Source organism: Daldinia caldariorum (assembly GCF_022478825.1).
Source record: "Daldinia caldariorum strain CBS 122874 unplaced genomic scaffold F4812scaffold_26, whole genome shotgun sequence".
In the NCBI taxonomy this organism is placed as follows: domain Eukaryota; kingdom Fungi; phylum Ascomycota; class Sordariomycetes; order Xylariales; family Hypoxylaceae; genus Daldinia; species Daldinia caldariorum.
In genome coordinates, this window is record NW_025953062.1 from 132,143 (window position 1) to 157,351 (window position 25,209).

Consider the following 25,209-nt stretch of genomic DNA (forward strand, 5'->3'; position numbering starts at 1 on the left):
GAGTATTGTGCACGACATTCAATTAATAAGGGGATAGTTCATTCAAATTTCAATTCATATTATGAATTTATGACATAAAATCTCGTCAAACTGAATGGGATATGACATCCATCTACGCAATGCGGGGCATTATCAACTTGCACTTACACCCAATATCCAACCTTCCCGGTATACATGATACTTTCCCTAGTCTTATCGATAATCTATAACGCATGGCATGGCATAAGGGATTAAATGTGTATATCTGATCTGAATATCCACTGGGTAGTACAGTTAGGTAAGATACCTAGGTATAAACTCATGCAGCTTTAGGTACCTAACCAAGCTAGCCGTTTGACTAGCAGATCTGGGTCCCAGACAGCCAGATAATTCGTTCAGGGTCTTGGTGGATCTCATGTACAATATCATGTACCTACCTCTACAGGTACCTAGGAGGTATGTAAGCATTGTAAGGTGGTAAACCGTAAACCCACTCAGGTGCTTGGCGTGAGGCTTCTAGGTACCCAAGGTATTTGCTTGCAGAGATAATCATATTATTACATCGGAATCGCTTTGAAATGCTCTGTTAAAACCTATAATCCATAACTAAACCCTAGGATATCTAGGTTATTCAAGGGGGATTGGCAACAATATCCCCAAACACCCATTACGCCGTTATTTTGAGAGAACCACCCGTACGCCTAAACCTGTACCCCCGATCTTGATGTCAGTTGTCTAACAATCGTGTGCTACAATCGACCTGAGAACACCCCGTCAACTCAAAATGGCCGGCGATTTTCATGATACCTATCATCTTAAACCACGGTCTCGGGCCTTTCGCCCTCGGCAATAATCGGTATGCCTAAGCCTCTGTCCGGGCTCTGCAGCACGAGTTGTTCATGCTTCCTGACCCTGACGTAGTCGCAAACCGCTCGGATCAAGATTAACCAACCCACAATCATAAGCAGATACGCTAGCCACTCGCTGCCCACAATATCACTAAATGCCGAACCTTCTTCGCCATTATCAGTCGAAACAGTCGTGGGGTCAAAATCATGGCTGTTGGGATCCGGAGGTTGTGCGTATCCGTCCGTAGGCGCACCGGCCATACCGCCCGAGTCGGAAGAGGATCCTTTCAACAGGAAGCCGTACTGGATGAGTGTTATACCGAGTCCGGCGCGAGAGCCATTCTTTGCCGCATGTGTGGAGTGTAATAGGTACGTAAGGAGGAAACCAACGAAAAACACTTGAAAGGACATGCTGATCATTCCGTTCCAAATAAAACTGAATACTGAGCCAACGGGCATTCCATCGATATAAACATCCTCGGGACCACCAAGACCCGGTGCTAGGATAGTCGTTTCCCAATATGGTGGCGCAGCATCTGCCGCAGCTTGCTCGTAGGTCTTTAAAAAAAAAAGTCGTTAGTAATGTTTTAACACGTCCAATACAATATGTCCGATACTTACTGGAGGTGCTTCTTCAACGACCTTCTCGCCCCTTTCCGGTCGAGCCATCATGTTGGAAAATACGCCATCCGATTGTATTCCACCACCGTACACTCTTGAACTAGCATGCTGAGCGTTGTTAACACCGGAGAATTGTGTCTGGCTTCCGGGAGATGTTCGCGCATCGTTCCCATTTGAAGTCTGGCTCGTAGTGTTGTTTGAAATGGGGAAAGAATTTCCTCGAACTAAGCGCTGCCTATCATCGGGTTCATCATCGTCGCTATCGTCGTCTTCGGCATCGAATGCATCAGCTAATGCAGGATCGACATCTCGCCTTCTTCTTTCAGCAGAAGAGGCCCGGGAATGAAATGAAGGCGGGGGAGAGTTAGGCGTCGATCGTGGTCGTAACGAAGAGGGAGCAATCGGGGTATCGGGTTCGTCGTCTTGGGTGTTGACCCGTTCGTAACGTCCGGACATCGTTAAGAGTAGGTAGAAGCCAAAAAAAAATGTAACTGTTGGGAAAAGTATAAAAAAGGGAGTAGCGGAAGTGGCGGATTTCAAATAATGAAGGAAATATTCGCGACGCAGGTTTATTGGTTGAGTAAGAAGAGAAAATAGGACGAAAATAGATTCCTAGTCTATAAAGGAGAGTGAGTATTGAAGACTAGGGGTGAAAAAAAGAGATGAGGTGATGAAGTGATTGATAGATGAAGAAAGTTGGCTTGTAGTAGTAAAAGGGAGAGAAACATGCGACACGGGGCAGAAGCGGCGGCGGGATTAGGGAAGAAGATGATGATGCGAATTAGGTACCCTAGATTAGGTACCTATCTAAGTTGGTAGGTACCTAAAGATGGTTCAACACATAGGGAATACAGTGAAGTTGGAACTTGTAGGCACCCCGTCCTGCGCCGTGTTGCCTGTAGCCTAATGTCGCAGGGATGTTTTAAGTTAGGTACTAGGTACCTAGGTACCTAAGATCGAACAGCGCCGAAGCGAAAAGGTCCGGCTGACGAATAGCGCCTGACAGCCCCAAGCGCAACTGTACGCGGTTAATTCGGCAATTTCAGAAGCCTTTAAAACCATTGGAGGCCTGCGACCGAAGGTTATTGATTCTATACCCATTACGGTAATCGATAACGCTAATGCTAATGCTAAGGCAGTGAAGTGAGAACTGATTTCTTATCGATAAGCACCAGTAAGCTCTATGATTCGTTCCGTCATTGATTTATCATTAAATTTCTATGGCACGACAACGTAAGTAGAGAACATCCCCCATCCCATCACCGAATGCGCAAGAATAGCTACGATTAGTTACTGGAAAGGAGCAAATGTGATTAACTGACATTACTTATTGCGTTGAATTACATTACGTTAGGTCCTCAGTGATGTCTCGTCAAGCAATTGTACGTTAACGATCCTTCATCGTATTACATCGTATTACATCGTCATATATATTATATATATTATATATATACAAGTTAATCTGGTGCTTGCTCGTACACATTTACTTACACGTCTATAGAGCGCTCAGCGCCACATCCTGCGAGCTCTTGACCAATGGCCTAAAGACCCCTTACGGCCTCAGGTCCAATTCCAGGACGTACTTCGTAAGCGATTCGAACGCCCCTCTGGTCTGTCCGAACAAGACCAGCTGAAGCAAGCCAACGCGCTATACTCGCTTCTACACAACCGATATAAGACAATGGTATAACCAACGACTCCACCCCCCGGTTATTATATAAGGCGAATACTAAAAAAGATATAAACGCAGTATCCCATTACAGGCTCACTATTGCGCCCTAGGAGCAATCCGACATATTACGAGGATCTGATAAAAGAGCTCGAGGAGGCGCCAACTCGATCCTACTTAGATAGGCTCTTGCTGCGGCTGAAGGGGTTTATAAGATTACAATAGGTAGTAATACCAAGGGTCTTCGTCCCCAGCCTTTGAAAGAATCATGCATAGCATATAACACGGTTGAAAAAAAGAAGGGAAAAAAAGAAAGAAAAAAAGCCAATTCTACTCAGTCTCAAGCGTCATACGAACTCGTTGGACTCTGGTCGTTTCTAGGCACTCTTCTAGAACTAGGGTGAATATCTATAGATTACCCCTGAGGACTTGAAGACGCTCACACGTCAATGATAGTGGTTATCCGCGTCTCCAGGACCACTGTGAACGAGTCCTCGACCGATAGTTAGTACATAGGTATGTAGCCACGTAGCCAAGCTATGGACAAAAGCCTGGTGCGAATCATAACCTCATAAGCATTGTTCCAAAGTCTTAAACTTAAACCCCCTTTTCCACCACCTAATACCACTGTTGCAAGTCCAGAAGTTATTCAACCGTTCGAAAATTCCTTTGAAGCAGCATGGCCAAGGCGAGTTTACCTATGATAAAAAGGTTAGGTTAGGTAGGCAGTCGTATAGTCATACATGTAATCCCCAATCCGTTTTCCGATTTTAATATAAAAAGCAACATCGTCAAATCATGTATCCCTTAGGTTGCCGGGTATCTTTCTAGGTTAGGTAACAGGTAATGAATAAACTTTTTTTTCGTTTCCTTTCTTTTCTTTCCCCACGTCTATATGTATTTGTTTTCCGGATCCAACCTCCGCATCAGTTCCATGCTCTTCTCGTACATGGAGAAGACGATGCCGCCGCTCAGCACCAGCCGCGCTAACCTCGGCAGCGCCCCGCTCCAGAACGTCAGCACGCCCTCGTGCTTGAAGATCAGGACCGCGCACCGCACGCTGTTCCCGTAGACCTGCTTCGCCTCGATGCTCTGCATCCGCGTCTTGATGGTGTCGAGGGGCTGGGTCACGGCCACGGTGATGGCGCCCGCCACGCTCCCTATGCCGAAGGTCGCGACCGTACCGAGCTTCTCCCCCGGCGCGGTGTACGATTCGGCGAGCTGCTTGAGGCTGGTGTAGGAGCCGAAGCGCACGGCGCTGTTGGCCGACTGCCTCGCCGCCGTGGGCACGAGGCCCTGGAAGAAGCCGCGGATCCCCCGTTCCCTCGCGATGATGCGGACGGCGTGCAGGAAGCCGCGCATGCGCGGGTTGGGCGACTTGCGGTCGTCGATCAGGGTCGTCTTGATGGACTCGGTGGGCGTGACGGCGAGCAGGGACTCGGTGACGCCGGCGCCGAAGCCGGCGATGACGTTCCTCGGGCCGGACACCTTCCCGTTCTCGTCGGCGAGCAGGCGCTTGTACTGCTCGAAGGAGACGAACCGTATGGCGGCCTTGGCGGAGTTGCCGATGATCAGCGTCGTGCAGCCGGCGTACCACTGCTTGCCGAAGGGCGGCCAGGGGAGCTTCTGGCCGTCGGCTAGCTTGCGGTTGAGCTGTGTTCTTGTCTTGGCGAACTCGGCCGGATATGTGATGACGATTTCGATTGCGCCGGCCGTAGCGCCTGCTATAATGGACCGTAGCGTGCTTGGTTTTTCGGTCGACATTTTTTTTGGGGGGGGGGGAGGAGTTTTGGAGGAAAGGCTTCGTTGTCGTCACTACCTAAGGTACCGTTAATATTATTTTTGTTTCTCTATTTCAACTTTCGAAGCTTCCCCAGAAAATGTCCCCGCGATCTCGATTGATGCATACCTAAGTACTACCTATCTACATACATATTGTTCCTACGGATATAATAATAATTTTATTTATTTGTTCTTTATAAGTTATATGTACATACGGCATGAACGTATAGGATTCATATAATTACAGCAAGTTCAAGTTCTCTATTCCAGATCTAATCTTACAACTTCCAATTCTCTCCAGCACTAATTATGATTTGGACGATGATAAGCTTACATGGTAAGGCAATTCTTACCTCAGGTACCTGTAAAAGTAGGAGCTACCCATTATGTATGGTTACCATGTATGATTATGAAGAAAGGTATGAATTAATATGGTTTTCTATGGTTTTCCCAATTCTGTGCGAACAACCCTTCTCTCGTTGCTTGATCTTTAACGCCGATATGACATGGGATACCAACTACAGTTTTTGAATATGAGTGGCGATCCATCCGTAAAGGAGGGCAAAAAGCCAGCTGCTGAAAACGAACAATCGTCGGAGCCCAGTCGCTATACGACACTTCAGCATCAGACTGCCGCCACCGGACTTGCGAGCCTTCCTTTCAAAACTGTCGTCTCGGTCTTCCGGCACCAGTGGCATAAGGATAAAGGCCGCATAACCTTCGCCCATGCCGAACAGTTTATGCGCGAGCATGATCTGCCCCCGAAAAAGGCCGAATGGCCCAACTTAGACAAATACCGGCCGCGGCATTGGAGGGTTCATCACTTCCAACTCCGCCTCCTGAAAGAAGATCTCGTGTAGCATCGCGAGAAGTTCGTGAGGCTATACTTGGACGCCCTCGTCGCGTCAACTCGGTTGCTAAGGAAGGATCCTATCAATCAGTCCAAGGCGCATAGTATTCGGAAACATTTGTGCGCCTCCCCGCCCTCTTTGACATGCCTACCTAGACCTACCTAACCTAGCACTGCAGTTCCAGAGAGCTACGGGTCAACCTCCCTACAGACCTTGCCAAAGTCTACTATGATAAACTACCTGCCTGCATGGATGATGCCATCGATCCCGGCGAATTCACCAACCTGGTCGACCACTGTGGTGCGGAACGACACCCCATGATCCTCGCCGTCCCGATGGCTTTGCATCTATGGAGTATTCACCAAGACTATCCAGATCTCCTCCCGAAGAACCCGGCGCCGTAGGATTGGACCATGCCGGCCGACATCATCGAGGCTAATCATTGGAAGTTCAAGGAAGACTTGTTCTGAAGGGCGGACCCGGGATAACAAAGACCGTAAGGATAGATGATGTGCAAGGCCTCTCCTAGAACTGCTGTATTATATGACATGAGCTACTAGATATAAATTAAAAGATTAGGGTTAGTCCAGACGTCAAGTCCTAAGTTAACGGGCTTTTAGGGATCGCGTGTAGATCATGGATGCTCAGTACCTAGTTCAACTCTCCCGTTTGTCTTGAGAATTCATATAGATAATAGGTCGATAAGCCCTGTAAAGAGAATGTTTAACTAGGTAGGTATTAAATAAGATAATGAGATGGCATTATCAGTGGACGGGAAACACTGATTCCAGGTAGGTAGAGTTGATTAGCAAGCAAGACTTCTAATAAGCTCATCTATATTCCACGATAAACTAAGAATATAAGTAACTCATTGTTACCCCTATCTCCCTTAATCTTCAACTTATTCACTATTAGGTATAAAGGTACTGGTATTTTCATGTCCATATTGTATCTCAACTACTTGAAACCAGTTTGATCGTTATGTCTAGGCTTTTCAAGGAGGACGGAGTAACAGTTAGAAGACAAATTGGCAGAGTTCGGCCCTGAGACGTGCCTGCTACCAAGGATCGAAGATTGAGTTATAGGCGCAAGTTGCAGCGTAGTTACGTTCAACTCTACGCGGAGACTTGTGATAAATGCTACGCATAGGCAGCGGAAGGTTGAGGACGCCGTGGATATGGTTGGAACCAATACCTTTCCTTAGTCCCGTGGAAGACAAGAAGTTGTTGATTGTTCTTTGCCGTAATTGGACTCGGATGGATCGAGCAGTTTTCAGATCAGGAGAAGAGGGACTGCCGTATTAGACGGGGATGACTTAGAAAAATGGCATGAATGCAAGCAATAAATTGTCACTAAGGCTTATGGTTATCCACAGCAACTAAAAGCATCTACTCAGGACGACAGCGTAGACAGCGTAAGGCCCGAAATAGTGATGTGTAACGTTGATGTCCAGAAAACGTATTAATAGTTGACAGGTACCTACCTGGTATGTATGAGTCTTCAACTTGGATATATCAGAATGTATGAGAGGTAGGAAAGTTCTTACTATCAATATTCTTTTTTGTTACAAGCAGCACTTTCCGCTAGAGAATCCTAAGGGGGGGGGTAATTTAATAGCTACCTATTTCTATTTACCTATAGTCTATCATAGACTCTTATGGAATACTCATCTCACCCTTACCCACTATCGTCTCTCTAGTGTCTCGTCCCTTGCAGCCAGAGAGGCTACCATCTTACTCCTCGAGGGAGTCCATATAACGCTTAATAATATCGACACGGCCCCTCGAACGCATGAATACATCTCCTATCGCCATATCAAAGAAGCGAAGGAGAGAGATACACGAATGTATACAATGCGCTAGAATCGTTATTGCTCCTCAAGCCTTCATCACAGCTGATAGCTTGGGTGAAGCACCTTATCTGTACGTTTGTGTATAAATTTCGGTATTGAATGAAGGCTTTGTTGACGAATAAGCAAATGCGTGATCACTCCAACCGCCAGTACAAACCACATTGACGTGGAGTAATGTCGTCGTGGGATCAAAGTGGCTAGATGCCTTGGAACGACGTCCAGCAGTCCCTGAGCATGCACTTAGCTTGGTTAGGTTAGGTAGTCATATGAAAAAAGGGGGTCGATAACCGCATCCTTATTACTAACTTCTACTTGAGTATTTCGCAGCTAGACGCAAGACCGTAATACTCCATAATGAGATCAGAACATTAGGCGAAGACGGCAAGAACTCGTTGAAAGACATGGTAGTACTGCGTCTATGATGCAAACCGCCAACGGGCTTCCACCATGCTCTCTTGAACAAGAAGTCGCCGGTATCATTGGATACGGCACCATTGGTAAGTACCTGGTACCTACGTCAAACGATGGCTACAGCTACCCAACCTAAGATATCTCGCCCCATCCGAGCTAAACCCGCCTACCAGGAAAGCGTCTAGATGTTCTTTGCAAGGCCCTGGGAATGGAAGTACTTATCGCCGAGCGAAAGGAGGCGGGTACTCCCAGCCCGAAGACCTCGAACGAGACAAACGGGCCGGCTGCCGTCTCCCGGACTCCCTTCGAAGAAGTCATCAGATCGGCCACCGCGCTCTTCATATGCTGCACCCCACGAGACGTCGTCGCGCAGCACGATCGACGCGCCCGAGCTAAGCGCCATGCAGCCTGCGGCGGCGTCGTGAACACGGCGGCGGTCCGCGCGTTGCGGGAGACGTGCATCTCCGGTGCAGCCGTGGACGTGTCCGACCGAGAACCGGCTTGCGCCGAGGACGACAGCGCGTTCCTAGCGGCGGATGCGGCGGGGTTGAATCTCACGCCAGCTGTCGCCATGCATGTGGGATATTGTTCTACGAAGACGGTGTTGGCGATGGAGGCGATGGCCAAGAAGCATATTAAGAATGTCATTCCTGGAGATTATAGAAACTTTGAAGCGTAGTGCTGCTTGATGTCTAGGTTGTTACAGGATGTGCCAATCTTAGGTATCTTAGACACATAGGTAATCTGTTCACTCGATTTAGGTTCAGGTGTACGAATATCTCGGAGACTAGCCGGGAGCTCTCTGACTGAGCGAATCCGGTTTAATCAAGTCTTGCAAATTAAATTATATTTACATAGGTACTGTTTATTTTATTCTGTTTAACATCTATTCATTTACCACCAAAATTCTCATAGGCTAGCAGACAGGTAAAGCTGCAATGATGTTGGAACGTCATTTCCTAACCTTACCATTGATCCCACCGTCGATGAGCTTATGCGGTAGTCCGCTACGAAAACCTAGGTACGCAACGAAATAAGCTGTGTAGATCGAATTTCATCTGGCAGGCGCTATTTTTGGTCACAAGGTTGGACAAACATGGCGCACATATGTCCCATTGCAACTACATCGTGACCACTTGACCAATACTCGGGCATAAGTTGGCAAATCAAATACATTCGATATATAGCTCACAACATAAGAACTTGTTTGACCAAACTAAGCCAATAAAAAGCCGTACGTCTACCGAAATATATATTCTTATACGGCATATACCTGCAATAGAAAATCTAACCTTGGGAGAAGCAGTGATACCTATGTGGTATTATTGAAATTTAGTGTTGGAACCAGGTTGGCTCACCCAAAATAAGGACGTTTGTGTTTCTTCACGGCATTGGCAAGCTCTGTATGAACTTTTGAGGTTACTTGAGCCTGTATTGGTAAGGGCTATGAATATCAATAGATACAATCTTATCATCATCCTCGTATCGAGGCCGAATGTATGAATTGTTATCCCGGAATCCACACTCACCAAGTAGGGTATGGTAGTGAAGAATATCTTTTCCATATTGATTAATTGGTCGCCGAAGTGCGGATCTAGCCACCATGAACGAGAAGTGGAAGCTATTTTGCATGGGGCTTGTAAGTAGTTCAGTTCGAGCCAACGTAGGGTAGGGTCAAGTTGAAACCCACGGTACTCCAACTATCATGACGTATCAAGGTCTCGCTCATAAGGCCTGGTTGGCGCTTTCTCGCGGTAAATTAGAAAAGTCATACCCAGAGATATTTTAGGGGCATAAGAGGTGTATGGAAGCTCTCTTCGATTGTCAATTCGGGGTGCATTCCCTTGCTGAGTGCTTTACACCATCTTGATGAGCGTTAAATAGATAGTGTTATACGTATTAGACGGGAAGCACCTGTGTGACAGACCTAAGCATGGGCATTATACAAGAACAAGGAGATACTTCATGACATGACAATTCGATAATGTCCAGCGATACTAGATCCTGTTGTACGTGCTTGTCTAGGAAGGTACTTATTATATGGCTGCTCAATGGTCTAATTGTCCTCAAAATCGGGTAGACCAGGTAGACACTTGCAAATGGTAGAGCTATTGGTACGAAAATGTATATGTTCTTGATTACCTAGCTATCTTCTAGTTACACTAAAGCTTCTCTATCAGACCTAAGCTGTATTATGTATAAGAAACAAATAATTAAAAAAATGATAATTTACCCAGGATAGATTAGGTACCTAAGGCATGTTTAGACTTCTCTCATACGCCGTTCCATTAATACTCATATCGTATCATATCCGAACACTCCTTTCCCTCCCCCTCCGCTCTTCGATTCGATTTAATATCCCCGAGAGACTAAACTTCTTATTATTATCCGCACCCGACCCCAAGTACGAGCGGTGCGTCGAGCCGGTCCCCGAAAAAAGGGACAGCGCGGATAGGGAGGATGCGCTGCTGGACTGCGTCCCTATGACGTCCGTAGGCCGACCTGTAGCGAGTATGAGATTTCAATCCAAGCGCAAGTAAGTTAAAAAAAAATCTTGCGGTAAGGGGGAGGGTAGGGGGGACAAAAAGGAGGTTGGTGGGGGGGAGAACTCGCGGATATTGCCCCGTCCGCCAATGCCATAACCTCTGAGCTGCGCGTCTCTCTCGCTTCCCGCCTCCTCGTCCTCGCGACTAGTACTCAATACAGGTGTATGTGCATGTGCATGTACATGCACATGTTCACGCAGGTCGTCTGAGCTCCGCCGCCTTCGAGCCCGAGCCCGAGCCGCGGTGCCGCTCACAGCCGCGTCGAAACGCGTCTGGCTCGTCGAGCGCGGAGTCGTCGCGGCGACGGACACGCTGCGCACTGGCGCCAGTCGGCCCTGGACTCTTACGCAGTGCTGCGGTCGCTCGCGCTCTTGTTGGGCTGGCAATAGCCGGCTTGTCTCGGGGTCTAGATCGAACAAGGCTGCTCCCGCTGCTCTGTCGCTCTCGTCGCTTCTGCGGTCGCGATTGGGGAGGAACGTGGAGAGCTCGGCGAGCAGCGGTGGCAGCGCAGGTGGCGGTGTGTAGGGACGCGAACGCATGGCTGGAATTTTTCCTTATTTTTTATTATTTATGCGGCTTGATTTCTTGCATCCGCCACGTCTCGCGCGCGGGGAAGTTCCCTTAGCAGCCCGGTGAGATTGGCCTTGTTTCCTCTTCCTTATCTTCGAGAGGGTTTACGTTAGGTCGCGAACGGGGCTGCATTGGGTGTATCTTTTTGGCTTTGGATAATCAAGGAAATGGATCCTAGTAAAATCCCAAGGCTTTTACGGTCATAGATATCTTACCGCCTTGGATTATACCTAGCCGCGATGATGTCAAAAATCACATTGTCGATGAGAAGAAAGGGGGAACTCGACGGGGAAGATTAAAAAAACGCCACGAGGCGCCGGAAGACACATGTAAGACAGGGGAATAACACCCGTAGGACATTTAGGATTCGATGGCTTGAAAACTAGACGTTTAGCTATCGTATGAACGAATGAAATTACTAAGAGGATTCAGAGGCGTTAGATGTCGACGATAACCCCTGGATAGAACTAACTAGCTGATGGTGGTGTAGATTAAGATCTCACCTGTAGACTAAGATGATAGACAAGTAAATACTACGTACTAGTTATTCGCTAGAACATCATAGGTAAGCACAATAAATTATGAATCTATTTACAATGAATGAAATAGTTGAAGTTGAATAGTACCTCGTTACCTCTGTACCTATATATCATGATTCACGAGACCTCTGTTTTTGAGGCTCTAGGAGATCGGCAGGAAGGAATTCGAGACCACGCGCTAAAACCTGAACCGAACCATGGCTTCACTTCCAAAGGTTCGCTCTAGTTCGCGTGTATGCAGAGCTGAGGCGTTGAATATAGTAACCTCTGGTGGATCCCTCACCCTCGTGGCTTTAAGCTGAGTTTTTAACTGGATTAGTTATTCGAAAATTGAGTTACCTCGAAATCGCATAGTTTGGGCGAGCCAGAATAGGTATCGTTGCGGCGACATCGTATTTTGAATCCGGTCATGACCAAGTCGCCTTTCGCCTTTGTCATCATTGTAAATTGCTGCTTCATACTATTTGCTTACCAAGAGCGCGTATTAAAATTTCCCTCGAGGATGATATTAAATTAACTAGTGTATCATAAGCGAATTTGGTGAGTTTATCGTATGATACCTTCAATTAGTTACCTTTTCTTATTTTTAGATCTTTTTTTCGCTGTTCTTTTTCATTACAGCTGGTAAGGCTTCTTTAGTTAACAACTAACGGTTACCTTAACCGTTAAACAATTGTCTATTCTGTGGGTATCAAACGGTTGCTCCCGCGAAACTCGTACCTTTAAACTTTCTGTTTACATAAAATACGTATTTAGTTTCGCATTAAAATATGAACGCTTACTACTAGTATGGATGTACAAAGAAGAGCAAGAAGAGGAAAAAAAAAAAAAAAAAAAAAAAAAGGACATGGGAATCTCGTACAATTCGTGTAGGTACCTAACATTACCTATACAAATCCGTACTATGGGCCGAATAATCTGCTCATCGGCTTCTCATTGCGGACCGTAACCCCGCCGACAAATGCACAACCTTATGCTCAGCTAACATCCAACATTCAATAGATCCTGCTGGCTAATGCACGCTTCCGGTTTCTCGCATATCATATACAAGGTATCCAGGATAAAAACCTCGTGACCGTCGTCTGCATGCGCGTGTAGTATAGTTCGCAGCTAAATGCAGTCTTGTTTTCTTAGGGATTAGATGAGGGGTAAAATAGGTGCATAGTACATAGTATGTTAGTTTTTTTTTTTCTGTTGGTGGCGTTGCGTGCATTCGAAAAAGGCGGTCGGGAGGTTGGCGCGGGCAAAGAGCAGATCTACCCATCATTTGGTGTAGGTATTCCCATACCTACATCATAGGGGAAAGGAGAAACGAAAAAGGCCTGCATGTCGCCATACACACGTGAAATGTTCACTGATGTCTTGCAGACGGTCCCGTGCAGCTGCTGGAATTCGACGGGATTAGGGAAGAAACGAAAACGAAAAGAAAGAAGAAGAAGAAGAAAAAACCCCTTTCTCAAGCATGGTTTACGGAATTCGCTTGAGCAAATTCTATCGTTTCAAGGAAACGTCGCATTTTGGAGATTCTTTCGTTCTCGCGTTCTCGCGGTAGTTGAGTTAATATATCCTTTATTCAGTTACACTACCTTAGGTACTTGTGGCCTCGACCCGGGCATATCTTACTAGAACTTGCTGTTCCTCCGATGATTATAATGCAGACTCCAAAAACCTTTGACCGTGCAGAGAGAGCGCCCTCGGTAAAAACGCTTGCGTTGCTCACCGTCGTTCAACAGAATTTTCTCTCCGAAGGGAGGGGGTGGTCGAGACGAAGGCCAGATTACTATGTAGGAGCCCCCTATACGTTGCATCCTGTTCCGTGCAGGTAGAAAAATTCTATGCAATGCGCAAGGAAAGAATGCAAGCGATGTACGTCTCATTACCAATATGCTGGGAATAAGAAGGTAGTATTTCGAAAGATGAATGGCAACCTATTCTGTGATTGTCGGCCGAGTTTTTTTGTGAGTTTGTTGGTTAAACTGAAAAACGTTTACATCTTGGGTTTTAATTGATATGCCTGCGTAGTTACCAGTTGAAGCGCGACAAGGCTGAAGGGATTAGTTGTCAGGACCAAGATCCAATCCATGGTGATAGATACATAGGCGTGGCTTTTTGGCTTTTCCTAAGGCTGAGCCGGGTTTGAGAGTCTAGAACTCGTTCAAGTTTGCTACGGTTCCTTGAAGACGCCCGGCCTTCGGACTTGGAAGGGGTAATAAAAAGCCCTGCTTGACCTGGTTGAAGGTTCGTCTCCTTGTAAAAACCCCACGCTTCAAGAATCGAAATTGACCAAATTCACAATAAAAAGTTATCCTTGTGTATAACAAAAAGGGGCTTAACAATAAGCATAAAAATAAGGGGACCCGCCGTTAATGCCTTATGGGGGGTTTCGATTTTCGTGACCCAAAGCGACCCTTGTCCCTTGTTTCCTTATTTCCGTAATTCCCCCTGCTAGTGTACTGGCTGCAGCGCCGAGGGAATAGCTTCGGTAACTAAAAAGAGGCTAATCCGTTGAAACATCGACTAATTCCTTATCTCTAACATTCTAAAACCCCAACAATACCTAACCTAACGATGCTGTCTTAAAACCATTAGGCGACGAGACTTTATATTTTGTGGCACTGAGAACATATGATTCCGTTGCGTTCTCCGGATCCGGTCTTAGAACCGGGACCGTCCCTTTTTAGTGGCTTGGGCCGGCTCGGCTTCGGACTCCAATGATTGGCCTCGTCAGCATTGAAATTACCTATGTACCTCCTAAAATTTCGAGTCCGTCGATCATTAATTGATCAACTGTAGCCGTCTTTGAAACCTGGTCTTTTGTTTTATTGATAATAATAAGGTAGGTAGGTACCTAAACTAACTAATAACTGAGAGAGCATCGAGGTTACTTCCAAAGGTACGTAGCTCTCATTCTATTTGTCCCCTTTTTACTCTCTCTGCTATGCATGTCATATTACTGAGTGCATAAGGTGGGACGGACATAAGAGTTGGAGTATATGCTTGGGGGGTTACGTACTAAGTTACCTCGTCACTTGTCTGGAAGGAGCCTTATGCAGCAAGTTCAATGTTCCTTGCCGTCGGTAACATAAACATATCCGATGACATGGTTTTACTGTAGCGTTGCATAGTATTAGGAAAAACTTGATATGCTAGACAGGGTAGAAATTTTCACTACCTTAGGTACCTCTAGGCAATTAGGTTATGCGTTAGGTATACGACGTGCCAGCGAAGTGGCTGGGTTACAGTGCGTATTTCACTTACCCCTATTCTTTTCTCCGGACTCTGGGCATCACGTTTCGATTGTGTAAACACTGTTGGGGCATCGAGATTGCATGATTGCACGTGGACAAGACTTATGCTGGACATGCTGCACGTGCTTTTTGCGCTGCATCGTTTGGTATTATGCATACCCAGCCTCATTCTGTGCCGGTTGGTTGCTGCTGGCTTTTATGGGTATCATCTAGTTTCTACTCGAAAGAAAAAGAAAAAGAAAAAGAAAAAGCATGCTATGCTATGCTAATTGTACAAGTAGAACTTTCTTGACAGAAGGAAAGAAATGATAGATCATGCCGATGCGCAAAAAAAACAATAAAAAAAAAAAAGAATACATATAGAAAAAATGAAGAAGTGCTTTTTTATATCATCAAGAAGACAACTCCATCCCTGCCCGTTAGTGCCCGTAATCCAGATAAAGTACAGCCCTCATTAGCACACGCCCGTGCTTTGCTCACAGAGCGCATAGAAAAAAGCTCCAGTTAGATTTTTATTCCGACCCAGATTCGGCTTCCTGCGAGTCTAGAGGTTTTAAGCTGTCGTCTAGAGATGCTAATTTCTTCATGTTGCCGTACTTGTTCATCCACTCGCTGTTTACGTCGCGGTAGTCTTCGGGACCATACGGATCGTAGAGCTCCGCCAGGAAGCCCTTCTTGCGGTAGATGTTGAGACCCAGATCGCTCTGTAGGAGATCGAGATACGGGACGGCGTCGAAGATGAAGTTGGGATTCTTCGTGCCGTCGGTCGGATACCGCCACTTGCCAAAGCGGTTGTGTAGCATGGTCTCGTACTGAAGCTGCTCCATCGCCTTCGCGTCGCCAACTGCCGCCGACGGATCTCGTTCCAGCTTACCGGCGAAATACGCACTGATCCAGAGACCTTGAAGGTGTGCCGTGATCATGTTGCTGAAGTTGGACACGATACCAATAAACGCTGTGTCGCGGGTGCGCAGGAACCTTTCAGATGGGGGCACGAGGAAATGGTGCAGCATATACGGTGTGAGCGGCTTGTACGGCGTTACATCGTCGTCGCTCTTGATGCCCTTCTGTTCTGTCATGGGAACATAATCCTTGTTCCATACCGGTGGGTCCCTCAGCCGGGGGAAACGGTCCAGAATATCCTTGTCGACACGCTCCATGAGCTTCGCATTGTTGGCGAGGTCGTTCGCCGGTGCATCAGGGTTTGGCGCATGAGGAACACCAAGTTCGGCTTCGATGCCTTCCGGTAGCAGCTTGATGGGCGGTACGTGTTTCCAACCTGTGTGGGCAAGTAGAGCGTCCGACTCGAACTCGGTGCCGTCAGATAGATGGACCTTTCCCGGGCTGAGATGGTCGATTTCGCTAACGTATACGTCGACGAGGTCGCTCTTAACGAGATCCATGAAGTTGGTATCGTAATTCATGATACTGAAGCTGGCACCCGTAAACATGGCGCTAGTCCAGGGCTTCAGCTTAGCCGTCTTCGGATGAGAATCGTATCCGTTCAGACTGATAACATCTCCACCTAAAACCTTCCAAAATGAATTAACGATGGCGCGCCCAACGGGAGTGCCATGGTAAAAGCCACGAATTCCGCCGTAGCCATCAACATCACCCCATGCGCAGGGGCTGAACCAGGTCAGGAAACGCATGTCTATTCACATGGTGTTAAGATATTTCATTCAGCTTCAGATGAGTTATCACAATGACTTACTGGCAAGCTTCTCGATCCACTTCTTAAGTGGAGTTACATATGATGGCGCGATCCAACATGGCCCGTGGCCAGAAGCTATTGAAATCGGTCAACACACACACATACACACACCGCGGACTTGTCAAGATCACGACTTAAAAAAATACTTACACCGAATTACCCAATCTACTTTCACGCCGGCGGTGGCGTACGCGTAAACGGCGTCCCATGCGAATTTGGTGGCGCCGAAGATCGTCACCCTCTTGGCGGTCTGCAGCGTGTCGGCATTTTGTTTAAATTGCTTGCCATGGAATATTCTGCCGCCAAACGTTTCTTCACCTTCGAAGTGTGGTAAGAATGGCTCTGAAGTTAGACCGGTAGCAAAGACGACTCGGCGCGCGAAGACCTTGGTTTCGCTTTGGTCCGGCTGCCGAACCGTCAAGACCCAGCCACCCTCGACGGTATCCTGATGCTCAGCAACGAGGACTTTGGTATTTAGACGGACCAAGTTGGCGATTCCAAACCTGGCCGCGTACGCTTTAAGGTAACTATTGATAACTCCTCCCGGCATGTGTTCACCGGGCTTGACGCCGAAGGTCGGCGTGTCCATGGGGAAGTCGGGATACTCGAAAGTTCCCAGTAGATTGTTGCTCTTCAAGCCTGGGTATAGACGGTCGTCGGCCCACGTGCCACCCAGGCTGGACTGGGAGTCGAACACCGCGAGCGAACATTCTGGTTGAGTGACGTGAAACTGCTTCGCAGCAGCCAATCCATACCAACCTGCCAAGCCGGCCGGGGTCAGTTATATATACTCCCTTCACAGTTTTGCCTGATGCCTTGCATGGCGGACATATATAGTGGACATGTAGAAGAGCGATGAACGATGAACGAATGAAGAGAGGGTTATCAACTTACCAGCACCCACAACGACGCAGTCCAGCTTCTCCATTGTGACGTTTTCTGTGGCGGCAATGGCATCGCGCTTTTCTGTATGACTTGTAGCGGCCATTGTGATACACTTACACAAGACTGGCTCGGTACTTTATCCGAGGGGTCTGCCGTGTCCCACGCAAGCAAACAAAGCAAGCAATGGCGTCTTGTTGGTTATAGAAAAGAACCGGGAATTTGGATAAAAGGTCATAGGATAAACATGAGAATGCAAAACGCACCGAAGGCGTCGAGGGGGTTAGGACATAGTCTAGGTAGGGAGGTAAGGCAGGTATGTATGTAATGTATGTATGTATGTAGTCAAGAGAGGGAAGAGACAAGAAACATGGAGAGACACACAGCCTTTCCTACCCTCTCTCTTCTCACGCGATCGAGGGCCTCGACCGATTCTGCACCATAAGATAGTACCAGCATGTTGAACAGAAAACGGCATCGCTCGTCTCATTCAAACACGCCGATGGCCCGCCCTAATCTGTTGTTCCCCTAGTCGTACGGTGCTAAGCAAGGGTAGACGGGGCCCGTGTCTTGGGGATATTCTGGGTTGTCCAATGTCGACAGCATTAGACAGGGAGTGATGTCTGCGCTACCTTAGATTATACCTTAGATTAGGATGGTTGCCATTTCAAGAACCACTTCATACCCAGCAGCAGAAGCGCTGCCCTCCGCGTTCTTGGCAATTGTTGCCAAATGCTAATCTAATCCGCCAACGTCAAACGGTATATCAGCCGAGAAGATCCACGCCAATCACTTACTGTTCTTGGACTTGGTTTGGTCTCAGCCGTCCCGTCGTCGCAATCCCATAATATAGACGATAATACCTTAGCAGCTTAGGTAGACGTAATTGTTTAAGTTATCTGATTAGAGAGAGAGAGTAACTGGTTAAGTTACTATGATACCTTAGGTACCTACCTCGTAGCTGGTTAGACCTAGACCAGACCCTCCTTTTTTTGCGTCCTTCTCATGCAACCCCACCTATATTCCCTGAAAGCGGGATCATTATAACTGACCATCCTGGCTGCTGCTGTGATATGCACGAAATTCAGATACTTGATGCACCACGCCCAATTACAACGTGGGTTATCAGCACAGACCGATGAATTGGTATTTTGTTGCGATGATGATGATGATGATGATGATAATAACAGATTACCCTACCATTAAGTAGATACCCAAGGTAGGTTATAATGATGAAATAAGATAAAATAATTGAAGGGATTCATTTGTGACCAGGTTTTTGATAAGTTATGAGGTAAGAACTTATTACCTACCTCCAACCTCCAACCTCCAACTAGTAATAAAAAATAAAAAATAAAAATATTTCCTGTTATTTGCTTACGCCTAAGTCGTTTTGAAACCTTCGCTTAATACCAACTTGCATATGCGATGCATCGGTGCAGCACACCATCTGTTTTGCTTGTCGTAGATTCGTTAGATGCGTAGATGATGTTCTAGCCTGCATCTGTTCCCGTAATGGGAGGGTCTCATGCATAAGTTAAACGGGCATCAGATAGATATACTGTATTATCCGTGTTGTACTATTATGTATGGTATTGTACAGCATAATTCCGAACTATTCCCAAGACAGCATATCACGACCTTGATTTCAAAGCTTTCATTTGTTGATATAAGTGGGGTATATACTTGTGCCCTTCTCGGACTTGAGGACATAACCACACAGGGTATAGTTGATACCGAACGCGGTAGGTAAACCATAAACTAGAGATTCCGGATAGGAATTCCCGCCTGCGTGAGGCTCTCTACACTAGCTGCTGTTCTATTTAATTGTTTACTTTTCTACGTATTCCGTAAGTAGTTTAGATTCCCGAATCCTGCCCGAGTCTAAACCCCCACGGACATTCTACTTTTTCCCAACAACATATGTATACTACACACTAGGTAAATAACGAGAATAATTCTAGGACCTTCTCTTTTTTCTTCAATTCTTTGTTATATATACTGTCTACGATCTTCTCTTCTTATCCCCGGCCCCCCTTCCCCTAGCTTCTTGGTATATATCATAATATCCTTGGCTTCGTCTCACCCGACGGCTCGGGGAAACTGTTCATACGCCGAAAAAAAAGCTGAAGCAGTCCCGCAAACCTGCAGAGGCTAACTTGCCGGCCCCTGAGGGAATGTAACCGTGATGTTTAGCCGCGCATATGGTTATGCATACAATCGGAGTCGATATACGTCTTATAGGACACGGCACATATCGATTCACAAATAAGAGCCGTAATAGTTCTAGGGCTTATGTGACGCACGATACAGGAGCTAGGTAGGTAATAAGGAAAGATAGCTAGGGGTAGCTTTTGGGTGGCAATATTGAACCGCGTTTTTCTCTGGGCTACCAAGATTCGAATACAAGAGATTGATATCTGGTTCCTGCATATTACGGAGAAAAAAAAAACAATCAGGTTGGTTCGCGTGTGATAATGCCGTTCGACGGTCGAGTAAGTGATATCAATCGTCACACGAACAATAACGGCATTGAAAAGGTCCCAGATGCAGTTCGGACTTCTGCCGATCTGTGACCTGGTATCCATATATGTGGCTTTGGATACCCACCCTGATAATGACTTGAGATTAATCCAACCCATGTCCATACGGCCAGTCTGTGGTTCAGGCTCGCAAGAACCTAGGTTTGATATCCCGATCTTTGCGCTCTATCAACGAATTGACCAGTCACAACGCCTTTCACAAAAAAAAGACCCTAGAACCTTGTATAAAAATTTATATGTCGTTCTGCTTTCTCAGTTGGGTATAGGTATACGAATTCCGCCCTCTTTTTTGGGGGGCGAGCCAGCTTTTTTCTCCGAATAGGTAGTTAAGAAGAGAAGAAGAGAAAAAAAAACAGTCTAAAGTCTAGCTTCCCTCCGTTCCGTGTGTCTTCGCTTGGCTAGTCGACTTCAAGTTCCCAGGTTCCTTCAATAGTCCCGTCGCTCCCGTCCCTTTGTTTGCTTCGCTCCCCTTTCAAACTTGTCTCTCCTTACGACGACGACGACCACACATCATGTCTTCAGCCGCCCAACCTGCACCCGATCCCGCGGCAGCAGAGGCAGCAGCCGCTGCCGCTGCCGCGGCCATGCGCCAGTTCACCATCGAAGCCTGGACCTTACTGTCAATTGGTATTCTCGTGACTATACTTCGGACGTACGGCCGTATAAAAGCCGTAGGACTTAAGCACCTACAAGCCGACGATTACTTGGCTTGGATTGGAGTGGTTAGTCTTCATTTTACTCGTCTTAATTTCATCGGACTAAGTGCATCTGTGACTAACTATCATCACGTAGACCTTCTATGCTGTCGAAACCAGTCTGGCCTATTCGGTCGGTGCTGTCGCTCAGGGCTTGGCTAACAATGGTATGACGGACGAGCAACGTGCCGCGTTGTCGCCAGACAGTCAAGAATACAAGACGAGGTGTGTAAACCCTCGTACAAAGCAGAGAAAGCGGTCAATCAAGTAAGGTATATGCTAACTAATTTCTTCAGGGTCACCGGCTCCCAGATCCAGCTCGCAGGATGGTCTTCTTACTCTGTGCTCCTCTGGTCCCTCAAGGCGTCCCTGTTGGTCTTCTACATGAGATTAACGGTAGGTGCCCATTTCCCATCTTGTGTTATACTGCACTTTGTGGCTAAGTGACACTCTAGGCTGGATTGAACCGGACCTATCTGATTCGTATCTACATCGGGTTTGGACTGCTCATCGCTAGCTTCATGGTCGTATTGTTGAACCTTTACTTGGGATGCCGTCCATTTCATAAGAATTGGCAGATCTATCCCGATCCAGGAAGTATGTTGTACCTAACTCTTCCAAGTTTTCATTATATTTGAAAGCGCCAGCTAATTCTCTATCTAGATGTCTGCCAGCCGGCCATATCTAATCAAGTAATCTGGGTGTATCTGTCGATGAATGTAACGACCGACTTATATCTGATTTCTATCCCTGTCCCTATGCTTTGGCAATCCAGTTTGAAGCCCGCAAAGAAATTTGGCTTAATCGTTCTCTTCAGCGGCGGTCTCTTCGTCGTTGCTTGTGCTATCCTACGTTGTGCTCTCATCGTAACTGTAAGTTGATAATAGTTGTTGCCTCATTCGCGGGTACACGTACTTATAAGAAACACCATAGGACCCGGTTAATGGAGCTCAGCTCGCTGGATCCTGGGCCGTTCGAGAGACGTTTGTTGCTGTGATTACGACGAACCTACCTATGGTCTTCCCTCTAATCAAGCTGTGGCTTACTCCGATTCTCGGCTCTCTAATCACGACGGTGCGCTCGCAGCAGAAGCTGACGGACAAGGAATCGAGAAGCGATCTTCGCACGTTCGGCGGTGGAAGTCATCAGAGTTGGCGACGACGCGGGCCCCCCACGGCCAACCCGATCACGAACTTCACATTTAACGAGAGCGAGGAACGGATAGTGGACGACGTCAAGATGCAAGATCTAAAGGGCTGGACCGACACGAGCACCAACGGCAGCAGCCCTACCCGCAACAACAATCACAACATCCACAAACACGTGGAGGTGGAGGTCGTCAGTGAGGTGCGCGACGAGAGGGACATGTCAGACACCCGACACCCGGCCATCGGCGACGAGGAGAACCAGATCCACGGGAACTACTCTTTCGCCAGAGGCCCCCAGAGATCGAGTTTCACCGGCAACGGTCGGACGTAAAGAAAGAACGAACGAAAAAGAAAGAAAGGATGAGATACAGAAATAAGGGAGGGACACGCGAATACTAATATATATCCTGACGGACTCCCTCTTGGGCTGGCGCAACCGGGATGATAACGCAGGAGGACGTAATAGAAACGGAATACAAAAGTCTGAAGTAACCCGGTATCGGTTTTGTTCTGGAGTTCAATGGTGCGTATGCGTTGTGTGTATAAGCGTTATATATATATATCTTGTTGTATACCTGGTACAGAAACCTCGAAAAGGTTTCTTGGGGATGGATTGGTTTATTCTCAGATTCGAAGCTCTGGCTGGAGAGAGAGAAAGGGCAAAGGCGCTTCGACGAGCAATATATTAGGGTGTTTTCATTCTGGTCTTGGGGGCAGAGTTTCTTGAGGGACGAAGAATTAAGAAGTAGTGTATAGTTCAGTAGGATTCCAACAAGAGGGCAAACACCAGCATTCAAATATGCTTCGTGTGGGGGAAATGTGACCCGGTGCCATGACGCTGGGAATGGGATCTACATATTAGTACCGATGTTAGTATGGAATATACATAATGATACCCCCTTTTAGCCAGGTCCATTCAGCTGGTTTCTTCATTTGCTTTTTTTACCATAGTAATAGTGAGTACACAGATCATCTGTCCATAGCAAGCTTGATGATGGCTTTTAGCTCATCTCTCTCTAAGCCCTTGATACCCAACAAATCGTTGTCCCGGACCGGGAAGTATCCGCCCCAGCCCTTACCAATGAACGCCCTATTAATGAACATGGCGATCACCTCCTCGCTATGGTCACCTTCTGCCCAACGTCGTAGGGCCTCGCTTTCCAGGTCCTCAGTTCTGGAATGAGTAATATCCCAGCCGTCAGTAGCGCCAAGCTCCTTAGCGATGGAAATTAATTCGTTCTGGGTCGTGTTGACGCTAGAGATTCTCACCGGACGGTTCGCCGTCTCTTCCAGGTGGGTCAAGATGCCAATTACGGCCTGCGCGATGTCGTCGTAAGTCGTAGCGCAGAACAATACGTCACCGCCATCTTTGATATCAGCCTTACGCTGCTTTACGTCCACAATAAAGTCTAAGGTCCAGTCCGGCCCCAGAAATGAGGCGTTGTGAATCGTAGTCCACGAAAATGGCGGGTTCTCCATTGCCTTTTGCTCGCAGAGCTGACGAATGGCAATTTTAGGTTTGTAGATGGGGAAATCAGCAAGCTTAGGGTTTAAGAGATCGTTGCCGTACTCAGAAGGAATCATTCGTTTCACACCGGCTTTAGCCGCCGCGTGGACAAGGTTTCTCTGCACGTGGATGGCCTCGAAGGCTATAGCCGAAACGAGCGCATCCTGTCCCCGGAGGGCGGATTCCAATGACTCAATGGAATTATAGTTTACGCCTCTAACGGTGACTTCTGCGGGGAGTTCCCGCCGCCGACTTTCGTCACGCGTGAGAACAGTCACCTTAAAAAGCTTCGAAGCGAGAAGACGGTCGACGATTGGGCGGCCGATCTTCCCAGTTGCCTAATCAAAAAATGTCAGCACCTAGCTCGGGCGAATGGCAAGGGTGGAGATGACGGACCCCTACAACGGCGACATTCTTGATTGTAGTCATCGCGAAAAGAAAGAAAAGGTAAAAAAAACAAAAAAACAAAAAGTTTGGGTCTGTGGAACGGTGGGTAAGTTTATGATGGGTACTGGGCTTACGGCTTTTTATGAACCGTAGGGGTCGTATGGATGGGGGATGATGGGTGGAATGGAATGGGCTGGATGAGCAGATTGCTCGTGGGGAATTTTATTTGGGATTCAGGATTGCGGTTGGGAACTCTTCGAATTTTTCCACCGGATTCATGATTATATGTAAGACTTATATGTATGTAAGTCACAACCACGTTGTGTACACGAGGTCCTTTCTATTCTGCCGGGCGTTTCGAGGTGGAGAGAAATTCTTTTCCCAAGCCAGGCACTCGGGTAAGATTGTGGCGTCTCTGGCGTCTACTCAGGCGTCATTGGGGGGTCCCAAGACAATCCCAAGTTTATCCCAAGGCGTCCTGAGGCGTCCCAAAGCGGTCCCAAGAAACCCGACAACCATATTACTGGTATGAGTCTGTCTTATCTTCAAAGATGTTATTGGACGCCCTGAAGCCCGCTCGTGATCCTGTTGGTTATTAATAAATCCACACCGACGGAAACTATATTTATTTCCCATGGCTTTGGAAACTAGGCCGCCTTCAGGGTCGGTCCACTTTCATTTGCTTCTTCGTGTGTTCGAATGAGGGCGCTAGAAGCTTTCCTAATATGGTAAATGGGCTCATATCAAGATCATAGGGAACCAACGCATCAGCATACCATTGAAATCCTTGCCGCCCTCTGCAACCCTATCATTGCTGAAGAATCCAATATGTCCAATATGTCAGGGTTCGATGGGGAAGGCCGCCTGACTAGTGGTGGAAAAATGTGTGGGATGGGATTAGAACGTTACGAAGCGGTTACGAAGCGAGAAGCGAGAAGTAGCATCAGCAGTAGCAGTATTGTTCTGGTGTGCTGTAAGTGTGTACCTACCTAAGGTAGGAATGTGTGTGCCGTGTATGTCTATGTGTGTGTGTGTATGTGTGTGCCGTTGTACAAGACATCGTCGCAGTCTAGTGTCTTGTGTAGTAGTAGGAACTCCGGCAGTCCCATGCCGCCCCCTGGAGCCGTCCTATAGGATATTAAGCTAAGAATGGGGAAAGCTGCAGGTTCAACCGAAGGCCCTGTCAGAACCCTGAAGTCCTCTGCGTGGGCTCTATCCATCCTTGTCAACTCCACCGTCAACCCCCTCAACTGACAACTGTATCTACTTTAGAGGTCCAGGGAGGTTAACATTCGACGAGAGCATCCGGGCTGTAACAGCGGGATGCGTGAGCGTTCAATGTAACATACCGCTTCTTTTTCAGCCTTTCAACCCTTTCAGTGGATTGTCGTGGATTGTCGTGGATTATCGAGCCATT

At 47.2% G+C, this 25,209-nt stretch overlaps 9 protein-coding genes across 9 annotated transcripts; 4 read left to right on the top strand and 5 right to left on the bottom strand.

The window, feature by feature from the left end:
• Positions 1 to 292: 292 nt before the first annotated feature.
• F4812DRAFT_446431 (uncharacterized protein) lies at positions 293 to 2,344 on the bottom strand. Its single transcript, XM_047935643.1, has 2 exons — positions 1,449 to 2,344; positions 293 to 1,385 (listed from the first exon to the last, which is right to left on the bottom strand). Exons 1-2 carry the CDS (start codon positions 1,902 to 1,904, stop codon positions 795 to 797), a joined length of 1,047 nt encoding a protein of 348 aa, XP_047785840.1. The 5' UTR covers positions 1,905 to 2,344; the 3' UTR covers positions 293 to 794.
• Positions 2,345 to 2,812: 468 nt separating this feature from the next.
• Positions 2,813 to 3,302, top strand: F4812DRAFT_463625 (uncharacterized protein; the record flags this gene model as incomplete). Its single annotated transcript, XM_047938242.1, has 3 exons — positions 2,813 to 2,830; positions 2,950 to 3,132; positions 3,231 to 3,302. 3 exons carry the CDS (start codon positions 2,813 to 2,815, stop codon positions 3,300 to 3,302), a joined length of 273 nt encoding a protein of 90 aa, XP_047785841.1.
• A 271-nt stretch (positions 3,303 to 3,573) lies between these two features.
• F4812DRAFT_242622 (mitochondrial carrier) lies at positions 3,574 to 5,063 on the bottom strand. Its single transcript, XM_047930641.1, has one exon. The coding sequence runs from the start codon at positions 4,879 to 4,881 to the stop codon at positions 4,009 to 4,011; it is 873 nt and encodes a 290-aa protein (XP_047785842.1). The 5' UTR covers positions 4,882 to 5,063; the 3' UTR covers positions 3,574 to 4,008.
• Positions 5,064 to 5,432: 369 nt separating this feature from the next.
• F4812DRAFT_463627 (uncharacterized protein) lies at positions 5,433 to 6,154 on the top strand (the record flags this gene model as incomplete). Its single annotated transcript, XM_047938243.1, has 2 exons — positions 5,433 to 5,755; positions 5,929 to 6,154. 2 exons carry the CDS (start codon positions 5,433 to 5,435, stop codon positions 6,152 to 6,154), a joined length of 549 nt encoding a protein of 182 aa, XP_047785843.1.
• Positions 6,155 to 8,023: 1,869 nt separating this feature from the next.
• On the top strand, positions 8,024 to 8,992 carry F4812DRAFT_468625 (uncharacterized protein; the record flags this gene model as incomplete). The annotated part of the gene is made up of 2 exons (XM_047938803.1): positions 8,024 to 8,099; positions 8,187 to 8,992. 2 exons carry the CDS (start codon positions 8,024 to 8,026, stop codon positions 8,690 to 8,692), a joined length of 582 nt encoding a protein of 193 aa, XP_047785844.1. The 3' UTR covers positions 8,693 to 8,992.
• Positions 8,993 to 10,124: 1,132 nt separating this feature from the next.
• On the bottom strand, positions 10,125 to 11,754 carry F4812DRAFT_446437 (uncharacterized protein). The gene is made up of 3 exons (XM_047935644.1): positions 11,633 to 11,754; positions 10,627 to 11,547; positions 10,125 to 10,515 (listed from the first exon to the last, which is right to left on the bottom strand). The coding sequence occupies exons 2-3, from the start codon at positions 11,096 to 11,098 to the stop codon at positions 10,319 to 10,321; spliced, it is 669 nt and encodes a 222-aa protein (XP_047785845.1). The 5' UTR covers positions 11,099 to 11,547; positions 11,633 to 11,754; the 3' UTR covers positions 10,125 to 10,318.
• Positions 11,755 to 15,256: 3,502 nt separating this feature from the next.
• Positions 15,257 to 17,712, bottom strand: F4812DRAFT_242688 (FAD/NAD(P)-binding domain-containing protein). Its single transcript, XM_047930642.1, has 4 exons — positions 17,525 to 17,712; positions 16,781 to 17,389; positions 16,631 to 16,705; positions 15,257 to 16,570 (listed from the first exon to the last, which is right to left on the bottom strand). The coding sequence occupies exons 1-4, from the start codon at positions 17,616 to 17,618 to the stop codon at positions 15,429 to 15,431; spliced, it is 1,920 nt and encodes a 639-aa protein (XP_047785846.1). The 5' UTR covers positions 17,619 to 17,712; the 3' UTR covers positions 15,257 to 15,428.
• Positions 17,713 to 20,364: 2,652 nt separating this feature from the next.
• F4812DRAFT_242767 (uncharacterized protein) lies at positions 20,365 to 22,324 on the top strand. Its single transcript, XM_047930643.1, has 6 exons — positions 20,365 to 20,777; positions 20,848 to 20,975; positions 21,047 to 21,146; positions 21,206 to 21,347; positions 21,414 to 21,622; positions 21,684 to 22,324. Exons 1-6 carry the CDS (start codon positions 20,568 to 20,570, stop codon positions 22,227 to 22,229), a joined length of 1,335 nt encoding a protein of 444 aa, XP_047785847.1. The 5' UTR covers positions 20,365 to 20,567; the 3' UTR covers positions 22,230 to 22,324.
• Positions 22,325 to 22,548: 224 nt separating this feature from the next.
• F4812DRAFT_242877 (putative oxidoreductase CipA-like protein) lies at positions 22,549 to 23,951 on the bottom strand. Its single transcript, XM_047930644.1, has 2 exons — positions 23,802 to 23,951; positions 22,549 to 23,743 (listed from the first exon to the last, which is right to left on the bottom strand). The coding sequence occupies exons 1-2, from the start codon at positions 23,832 to 23,834 to the stop codon at positions 22,868 to 22,870; spliced, it is 909 nt and encodes a 302-aa protein (XP_047785848.1). The 5' UTR covers positions 23,835 to 23,951; the 3' UTR covers positions 22,549 to 22,867.
• Positions 23,952 to 25,209: the final 1,258 nt, after the last annotated feature.